Genomic DNA, 10,205 nt, shown 5'->3' with positions numbered 1-10,205 from the left:
GAGTCCTCGCCATCCGAGAGAAAGACGAGAAAAAAAAGGCAAAACAGTCAGCCACGATGGCTGCGCTGGGCATCTCCCCAGACCACAAGACAACGCCCAAACAGCCATCCGAACACTCGACTGAAGCAAGTGATCGCCACGAAAGCCAAAGCAAGTCTGACGAGAAACAGGAAGATCCTCAGAGCACCCTCGAGGGGCGGACCCAAAAGAACCGCCTCAGAAGAAATGCCAATGCACACCTACCAGATGATAGCTCACCCTCCCTCACCCGTCATGCTCGCAGACAGCAAGAACGCTTGTATCCTGAGCTGCCACAAGAGGGCGTGCAAAACTCACCCCAACAAATGAACAACCCATTCGCCACCAGCAGCCCTCCAGCATACACAGGCAGCCCACAGTTTCAACCACTCCCCAAAGCCTACGGCCCCCTCTCATGGCCCGATAGCCCAGCCCAAACAACTGGGGCCGTCACCCAATACCCCATGTTCGCCGTTGCAAATCCGGCCTACACAGGCCAGCCGAATGGCCAGCCACCAACCATCCTGGTACACCGCCCATGGACTCAGCAGGAATGCGCCGAAGCTTGCAAGGGCCTTGGGGACGTCGAAAATAACCCCACAGAATGGACAATGAACTTCCACAGCTTGGCTCTTAGCTACCACCTCAACGGCAGAGAAATGGAAAGCACCCTTAGAATGGCTCTAGGACATCGCTGGAGCAGACATCTCAACGCCCCCTCGGATGGACTACTACGGCCTCTCCAACGACTCACTTGTCTGCCTGACAACCAGTCCAAGCCCTTCATGTAGCCTCCGACTTTCCACAGATTCCACTGAAATTCTGGTCCACCTCCAAAGCCGACGTGGGTCTGTTGACCACAGCCTCCCAAGTGACAATCGAACCAAAGACAACGTACAGACCCAGAGTGAAGCAATACCCCTTAAAGCCCGATGCCAAGGAAGGCATCCGTCCCGTCATTGCTACCATGATTGCTGCCAAAATCCTCGTGGAGTGCCCCACAGCTGAGTGTAACACACCCATCTTCCCAGTTCGAAAGGCAGACTCCACTACGTGGCGCCTGGTCCATGATCTCCGAGAAGTCAACAAAGCCATCGTCCAACGAGCCCCGTGCGTTCCAGATCCACATACTCTACTGAATGAGCTCCGCCCGGAGCAACGATGGTTCACAGTCATTGACCTCGCCAATGCATTTTTCTCCATTCCTCTCCACCCCTCTGCCATGGGTTGGTTTGGGTTCACTTTTGATGGAAAGAAATACACTTATACGAGACTCCCTCAAGGTTTCTCCGAAAGTCCCACCATCTTTTCTCAAGAAATCAACAACTGTATCGCACTCCATGGCCATGCCCAAAGCACCCAAATCCTACTCTACGTCGATGACATCCTCATAGCCAGCCCTACACCAGAAGAAAATAAACTCGAAGCTGCATCCTTGTGTACGCACCTGGCCAACACAGGAAACAAAGCCTCACTTGCCAAGATACAATGGTGCCAGCAAGAAGTCACCTTCTTGGGCCACAGAATCTCTGGAGAAGGTCGACAACTGACCGCAGAAAGAAAAGACGCTGTTCTACAAGCACCTCGCCCTGCCACAAAGAGACAGATGATGGCATTCCTGGGCCTGACAAACTACTGCCGTGCATGGATTGCGTCCTACGCCGAGAAAACACAGCCACTTCTAAACCTCATATACTCAGAGGATTTGCCCCTGTCTGCCCGCCTGGATTGGACCCCCGAAGCTGCAGAGGCCTTCACAGCACTCAAATACATCATCACAGACTCCGGGGTCCTGGCCCTGCCCAACTACAAAAAACCCTTCACCCAAACGGTTGATTGCAAAAGCGGCTTCATGACATCTGTCCTCCTCCAACCCCATGGCCAAAAGCTCAAGCCAATAGCCTACTACTCCAAGAAAATGGACCCTGTCGCCGCTGCGCTACCCCCATGTGTTCAGGCCATCTGTGCCGACGCCATGGCTATCACCATGTCAGCCGAATTGGTCCTGTTCCACCCTCTGACCCTACTTGTTAACCATGCAATCGATATTTTGCTCACCAAAACCAAAATGTCCTTCCTCTCACCAGCTCGACATCTCAACGTAACCGCTACGTTGCTCTCACAGCCCCATTTAACCATCAAACGGTGCGGCACCCTGAACCCAGCTACACTGTTGCCTACTGCTGAAGATGGTGACCCACACGACTGCCAAGAACGCACGTCTGTCTGTTGTAAGCCCCGAAAAGAAGTGCAGGCCTAGTTGAAAGAACAAACGGTACGGTCAAATTGGGACTCCGCAAAACCATGGAAGAAACCAAAAAGCCATGGCCAGAGTGTTTAGACTTAGTCAAAACATACATGCGCATCACACCCACAAGCACAGGTCTGACACCATTCGAAGCGGTACACGGCCGACCATTCAACCTCCCACTGTGGGAAGGTCAAACGGTACAAGAACAAATAGGCCAGCTCGATCCCCTGACAGAATGGCTGTGCAAACTCTTTGAAAAAAGAGAAATCCAAAGAGCAAATGATCTGCCCCCTTCCTCTTTATCTCTGTCGCCCACACAGGAGCTGCTGAGACCTGGGGACCTGATCTTGCTTAAGGTGATCAAGAGAAAAAACTGGTCAAGTCCTAAGTGGAACGGGCCCTACAGAGTATTGATCACCACCCCCACGGCTGTCAAGATTGCTGAACGAGACACGTGGATACACCAGTCCCATTGCAAGAAGGTCCAAGAATTACAATGAAGGTCCAGCAACTCCTGGTAACAACCATTGGACTCCTGATAGCCACCCCAACTAACCAGCAGAACATCCAAGCAAAAATCTGGGGAGACGAGTACAAAGCAACAGAATGCCCAACCACCACCAGCTATGATAGAGGTGTTCAACCTTACACGTACTGCCAACCCCTCAATGGAACCAAGGCATCGATCACCATCCCCTTGGAAGGACTCACCACCTACTGCTACCGTTGCAACTCCTGGAGGAAACAAGCCAATAAACAACGACGCAACGGAATCAAATACCACGACTTCTACTGGTATGCTGGAGCACCAAGGAATCCTCAAGTGGTCCACTATGACTCCAACCAAGGAGAGCCCTACGAGGAACCATGGAGTGAAGTCTTCCTCTACACATATTGGCCAACACACTCCGGCGATCAGTACCAATGGGCAGTATCGAAAACTGCCAAAGCCTACCGTCAGCTCTTCCCCAAGATGTCAAAAAACGACACCCACGTAGTAATAACAGTTGTGCCCACCACCCCAGGATGCGTCAGATTCAGCCTGTGCCCAGCAACAGATGGCCCGGACCCAGAATTCAACATTCGCGTCTGTGTCTTATCACCTAAAACCATTCCCTCCGTAGTCGGAGGTAACCCTGCTCTCCCAGCAGCTACAAAACTCATCGCCCCAGCCGTCATCCCGCCAGTACCACACGACGACCCCAGCCACTTTGGGTCTAAATGGACTATACACGACGATGAGAACGACCCCGATCATCCTTCTCCATTCCACGCCAACCTTTGGTGGAAGTACGCCAACCTGCAGCCCATAAAGCCAACAAGTCTGGTTGCTATGTTTGCTCCATCCTCCCCCACGCTGTGTCCCAACCACACCTCTACGCATCCCCACTCAGCGAAACCCACTCTCTCAGCATCCTGAACCAGACCCTGGGACTCACCCCCACGGACCCAAACGCACCTCGGTATACCCCACTGCCACGTTTGACCAATGCTACGCCCCTAGGTCTTAGAGTCACTCTCAACCACAATGACCTAGACCACTGCACTGGTATCAATGGCACCTGCTTTCAATTGTGTGTCAACATCACTGGAGCTAATCTGAAAGGCTCCATTATTCCAAGTCACTGCAAAACAATCCGTTCCATTCCCTCTACTACTCACACCATTGCCCTGGACGAGATTTGGTGGCTTTGCGGTTGGAGAGTATATATGGCCCTGCCCCGAAATTCATCTGCTATCTGTGCGCCAGTTCGCGTATCCGACCACACCTACCTTCTGACTCTTGAGGACCTGCCCACCAGAAGAAGCCGATATGTGGATTTCAAACCTCATGATCCCATCTGGGGATCCGATGTCCCCTCGGAAAACAAACATTGGACAACAGGACAAAAAGTCCTCCTAGCCCTTTTTCCAAACATTGGGGTAGGAAAAAACATGTTGCGCCTTGAGACCATCGACTATCGCCTCCAAAGTTTTATTAACGCCTCTATCACCATCAATGATGCCCAGAACAAAGAACTTACTGCTCTACTCCTCATGGCTCTCCAAAACAGGATGGCCCTCGATCTTAGTCTCGCCCCCCAAGGTGGTGTCTGTGCAATGATCGGTGAATCCTGTTGTACCTACATCCCAGACGAGAACTCCACCATCATCGATGCTATGCGTACTATGACGAATCTTCGCCGCGCCATATCCGCGGACCCTCACCCCCAAGCTGGCTGGCTCGATTGGCTCTTCACTGGCACATGGTCCCAGGTGCTGGTAAAAATCATCTTCCCCTTTGTCGCCGTCGTCGTCCTCTTCCTCCTGACATGTGCCTTTTGCTCATGTTGTGTGATCCCCATGTCCAAACGCATGATGAGCCAGGTGTTCGTTGCCCACCTCCTGTCAAAATTGAGGACATTGACTCTGACATTGACGAGGAACTATCCTCTATCTAAAGAACTTTCTCCCTCGTCGGGGGAGCAGGCACCCGCCTGGTCCCCTGCTGCGTGGTATAGCCACCACCAAGCACCCGTCGCAACTTAAGCGATTGTGGCGCCTTCGGTCAGGCTCACCCTTTTTCCCACAGGTCTTCCAGGTCATGAGACTGCCGCTCCGTGCGGAGGGTAGGAGGGGAATTTTCCCTAACTGTGCATTTTTCCATGTTCCCATTCCGAATTGCTTAAGGTTTTTCGCCCCTCCCTGGGTTGACCACCTGTTTGTGAAGTTTCTCCCATGATGACACGATGAAAAGCTTTCGAGACAAGTTGTGTTTGATGTTTAGAAACCCACAACAGGAGGGAAATGTAAGATAAGCTAAAATTTAAATGAAGTATATGTGTGTTTCTAAAATGTCATAATCTACATTTAGAAGTGCTGCACCCGAATGTACTAACAAACACATCCTTTTCCAGTTAATCACCTACTGCAGACAGCTACAACCTTGATGACGATTAGAATGTTCCAACATAGATAACCACAAGTTAACTCCCAACATGTAGAAAAACGTCTTATTGTTCTCGACCTTGTGTGTGATCTAAACTGTTACGACGCCTGCGCGCGTCTTTATCTAACCCTGCTCTATCCATTTTTTAATAAAAGAAAGCAGCCGGGTGGGACAGAGTCAGAGTCTACTTTGAATTGCACCAAGTCAAGTGCATCTCTTCTGTGTCTCTCCCTGCTGCAGCTGGTAAAACTTTAAAACCTCTCTGGGTGCCTTTGTCTGATGACCCTGGTCTAGCTTAGAACAGTTTTTGAGTGAATGTTCGAGATTTAGACCCAACAACATACCAACAAATTATGAAACATTTCTTTTGGCCTGGTTTGAAATCTGATGTTGCCAAATGCTGCCGCTCCTGTCACATTTGTCAAATTTCAGGAAAACCAAACCAACCCATTCCTCCCGCTCCGTTGCACCCCATACCTGTCATAGGAGAACCATTCCAACGAATAATGGTAGATTGTGTCGGACCTTTACCCAGAACAAAAAGTGGAAACCAGTTTTTGCTGACCGTTATGTGCGCCGCCACTCGTTTCCCCGAGGCCATCCCGCTGCAAAATATCACAGCCAGATCCATAGTCAAAGCCTTAACACGGTTCTTTTCCACATTCGGCCTTCCTCGTGTTATTCAGACAGACCAAGGCAGCAACTTTAAATCCAACCTGTTCAAGCAGGTGCTGTCCACTCTAAAGGTGCAGCATGTAGTCTCCAGCCCGTACCATCCCGAATCTCATGGCACGTTAGAACGCTGGCACCAGACGTTAAAGTCGATGCTTCGTAAATATTGTTTGGAGACTACAAACTGTTGGGATGAAGGAGTCCCCTTTGTTGTGTTTGTGGCTCGTGAAGCTGTACAAGAATCCCTCGGATTCAGCCCCGCTGAGCTCGTTTTTGGACACACGCCCCGCGGTCCGTTGAAGTTTCTGCAGGAGACATTTCTGTCATCCGCCGCTTCTCCTCAGAGTAACGTGTTAGATTACATTAATAAATTTCGTGAGCGATTGCACCATGCTCGGTCGTTTGCAAAACACTCTTTATCCTCCTCTCAAAATGAAATGAAACATCAGTTTGACCGTTCTGCTGTTCCACGACAGTTTCACCCCGGTGACAAAGTTTTGGCGTTACTGCCCATCCCAGGCCCCGCGCTCTCGGCTAAGTTTTGCGGCCCGTATGAAGTCCGTGAGTGTCTCGGTGAGACAGACTATGTCATTTGTACACCCGAGAGAAAACGCAAAACCCATGTATGTCCCATAAATATGTTGAAGCGGTATTACTCCAGAGAGAGTCCCGAAAATACCGAGAACCTGTCCCGAGCCTGCATAGCCACCTGTGACTCCCCGCAGCTGCGCGCTTATAGTGGCGGAGTCCTCCGACCAGTCCCATGAAGTAGCTGTGCGTGCCTCCTCCCATCAAAGACCCCGTCTGTCCAACTCAGAAATGTTAACGGTATTGGCGGATCACTTATCCCACCTGTCACCTGAGCAACAGGTTGACATAACGGAGTTAACAAAACGATACTCTTGTCTGTTTGGTGACGTTCCATCCCGGACTACTGTCACACTGCATGACATTGACGTGGGTGATGCTCGGCCGATCAAACAACACCCTTACCATGTAAACGCCGCTAAGCGCCCCATAATGAAAAGAGAGGGTGAGTATTTATTAGAAAATGGTTTAGCCGTCCACAGCTCCAGTCCCTGGAGTTCTCCGTGTCTTCTGGACACTAAGCCCGACGGGTAACATCGTTTTATTACGGACTACCGAAAGGTAAATGCCGTTACTGTCCCTGACTCCTATACGTTACCAAGGATGGAAGATTGTGTGGATAATGTGGGTTCAGCAAAGTTTGTGAGCAAGTTAGATTTGCTCAAAGGTTACTGGCAGGTGCCGCTAACCGAACGCGCATCTTTGATTTCCGCTTTTGTAACCCCCGACTATTTCTTGGAATACACCGTCATGGCCTTCGGTATGTGTAACGCACCGGCCACCTTTCAGCATCTCATTAACTCCGTGCTGGCCGGTTTATCACATTGTAGTGCTTATTTGGACGATCTTATTGTGTACACCCCCACGTGGGAGGAGCACATCCAGATCTTGGAACAGGTGTTCGCACGTCTCGCCAACGCATCCCTCACCATAAATTTGGCCAAATGTGAATTTGGTAAGGCCACTGTCACCTACTTGGGGAGACAGGTAGGCCAGGGACAGGTGCGACCTGTAGAGGCTAAGATTTGTGCAATCTCAGAGTTCATTGTGCCATCCACCAGGAGAGCCCTGCGCCGCTTTCTTGCTGGTTACTACCGCAGCTTCTGTAGAAATCTTTCCACCGTGGTGCGACCACTAACCAGCTCCTTAGCCCAAAAGTTAAATTTGTGTGGTCCCCAGAGTGTCAGACTGCTTTTGAAAGTATAAAATCACTTCTGTGCCACTCTCCCGTGCTCGCTGCACCTGACCTCTCTCGACCCTTTAAACTAGAGGTTGATGCCAGTGGGGTGGGAGCTGGCGCTGTTCTGCTGCAGGAGGATGGGGATGGAGTAGATCACCCAATCTCATTCTTTTCACGAAAATTCAACAAGTACCAGGTCAACTACTCCACCTTTGAGCAAGAAACCTTAGCTTCGTTGTTGGCACTCCAGCACTTCGAAGTTTACCTCGGGTCCAGTGCTTTGCCACTTACAGTTTTTACAGATCATAACCCTCTCACCTTTTTATCCCGCATGTATAATCACAACCAGCGTCTCATGCGGTGGGCACTGGTTGTTCAGGACTACAACCTGAACATTAAACATAAAAAGGGATCTGAGAATGTGTTGGCTGATTCTCTGTCCAGACTGTAAGTATGGTGTTTGTATTTTGGGAGATTTGAACAATTTTTGTAGTAAGTATGCTTTTAGTTTAGATGGGTAATTTGATATGTAACCCAGTGGGGTTCCATTTTTTAGGGGGGGAGTGTTACGGCCGTAGCTCATCCGTTTGTATTGTGTGTCCCTCTGCGGCCCTGCCTCTGAGCTGCTGGCCCTGCCCTGCTCTGCTCCCAGATGCTCCGCCCTCCGTCAGTGCCAGGTGTGGTGGCTCTGGGACTCCTGACTGCACCTCGTCACCAGACCATCTCCTGATTGGTGTGCTGTCTTCCTGCCTGGCCCAAGCCCTGCCACGTCACCTGGCAGGGACACTTTAAGAAGCTCTGCAAGCCAGCTAGTCAGGGCGCCTGTCTGACTGTGGCAGCACGCCTTTGACTCTGACGAATTGCGAACTTGTGACCTTGCGGATATGTTGAATTTGTATCCGACCCTTGGTTAAAAGCTTGTTTAAGTTGAATATTTTTTTGTTAGTTAAGTTTTGATCTATGAAATGCACCCATTGGCTGAGAACCTTAGTTAAACCTTTGTACTTGTTTGCGAGAATTTCAAATAATGTTTTATGTTCGCCCTTTTTGAAATCCGTTATTATGTTATCTATCCAGTCCTCTAGCTGGGTCGTAACACAGGTAAAAATAAAAGGTTCACAATGTGTTATTGATATTGTGATTTATGTGTCTGCTTTCCTATTTGGTCTGAATTGTAATGACATAACTAAAAGTTGTAAGAAGAAACTCCATTTTCAATATTTATTACCCCAAAATGACTCTCATAATCTCTTATTGTGAACCACATACATACATTAAAGTGTCAAACTTTAATTCCTGAAATAAAATTACGTTACATTGCTGCTTTTTTGGTTTGACTCTCTTGACTTTTGTTCTGAAACAATTGTTGTAGTAAAACTATTTTTAATATTTTAGTTAAATAAAAAATAAAACATTTTTTAGTGCCTAACATCTTATCACAATTATAATAAACTCAAGGGGGGCTTGGGTCAACTATTCAATAATCATGACATTTCCAAGTAAAAAGTATCGGTATCGTCCAATACTACCATGTATTTACTTGGTTTCGGATCGATACCAAAATTCCCAGTATCGCCCACCCCTAACTTACACGGTTAATCATGGGTGTTGCTGGAGCCTGTCCCAGTTGAAATGCAGGCATACGGCAGGAACATTCCCTTATAAGAATTGTCTGAAATTATGTACAAATTATGTGAAAATAAGTTTTGAACAAAAAAGTTTCAGGACCCTGGACAGCAGCGACTGGAGAACTGGCCCCTGAATCTTAACTATCTGACCATTGAAGCTAAAAAGAAATAAGTTATTCCAGCTGCTGAGTTACACTGATGGACACTAGTCACGATGACATGGGGACAAAAGTGCTCTTGAAAGGAGGTGGTGGCTCTTAGAAGAGCCGTTGGGCTGGGGGGTCGGCAGGAGGAGGTCTACTTGGAGCTGGTGTACTTGGTCACGGCCTTGGTGCCCTCAGACACGGCGTGCTTGGCCAGCTCCCCGGGCAGCAGGAGACGCACGGCGGTCTGGATCTCCCTGGAGGTGATGGTGGAGCGCTTGTTGTAGTGAGCCAGACGAGAGGCCTCACCGGCGATGCGTTCAAAGATGTCGTTCACAAACGAGTTCATGATGCCCATGGCCTTAGACGAGATCCCGGTGTCTGGGTGCACCTGCTTCAGCACCTTGTACACGTAGATGGCGTAGCTCTCCTTCCTGGGCCTCCTCCTCTTCTTGCCGCTCTTGCTGGCGGTCTTGCTCACGGCTTTCTTCGAGCCCTTCTTGGGCGCTGACTTCGCTGGTTCAGGCATTCTTCCTCTTCCACCTCTTTCCCTGGAAAGAATAATGAATGCCTCAGGCGGTGGGGGTGACCTCATTTATAGACATTCCATTCAAATAGCTCTGTGTGGACCCTCTCCTCTGATTGGTGGAGTTGCACACCGGTCCATCTGGTCGGGTCGGGTACATTGGTTTCTTTCACTTCATAGTAAAGCACAAACTGTCTGTGTGGAAATTTTCTTCAGGCTCCTCTAACATGTTCAGTCCTCAAGTTATTTTCCTCTGACTCCGACTTTTAC

The 10,205-nt window shown here is 49.4% G+C and overlaps 1 protein-coding gene across 1 annotated transcript; it reads right to left on the bottom strand.

Moving 5' to 3' along the window:
- Window positions 1-8,872: 8,872 nt before the first annotated feature.
- Window positions 8,873-9,963, bottom strand: LOC137609403 (histone H2B-like). The gene has a single exon (XM_068336408.1). It carries the CDS (start codon window positions 9,936-9,938, stop codon window positions 9,564-9,566), a length of 375 nt encoding a protein of 124 aa, XP_068192509.1. The 5' UTR covers window positions 9,939-9,963; the 3' UTR covers window positions 8,873-9,563.
- Window positions 9,964-10,205: the final 242 nt, after the last annotated feature.

This window comes from Antennarius striatus, chromosome 2, assembly GCF_040054535.1.
Source record: "Antennarius striatus isolate MH-2024 chromosome 2, ASM4005453v1, whole genome shotgun sequence".
Taxonomy (NCBI): domain Eukaryota; kingdom Metazoa; phylum Chordata; class Actinopteri; order Lophiiformes; family Antennariidae; genus Antennarius; species Antennarius striatus.
Note: the sequence above shows the minus strand (reverse complement) of the source record. Positions and strands in the feature narration are given on the sequence as shown.

What these genes read in the sequence shown, in the direction of transcription:
- LOC137609403 (XM_068336408.1), bottom strand. Translation starts at nt 9,938, where the DNA reads ATGCCTGAACCAGCGAAGTCAGCGCCCAAGAAGGGCTCGAAGAAAGCC.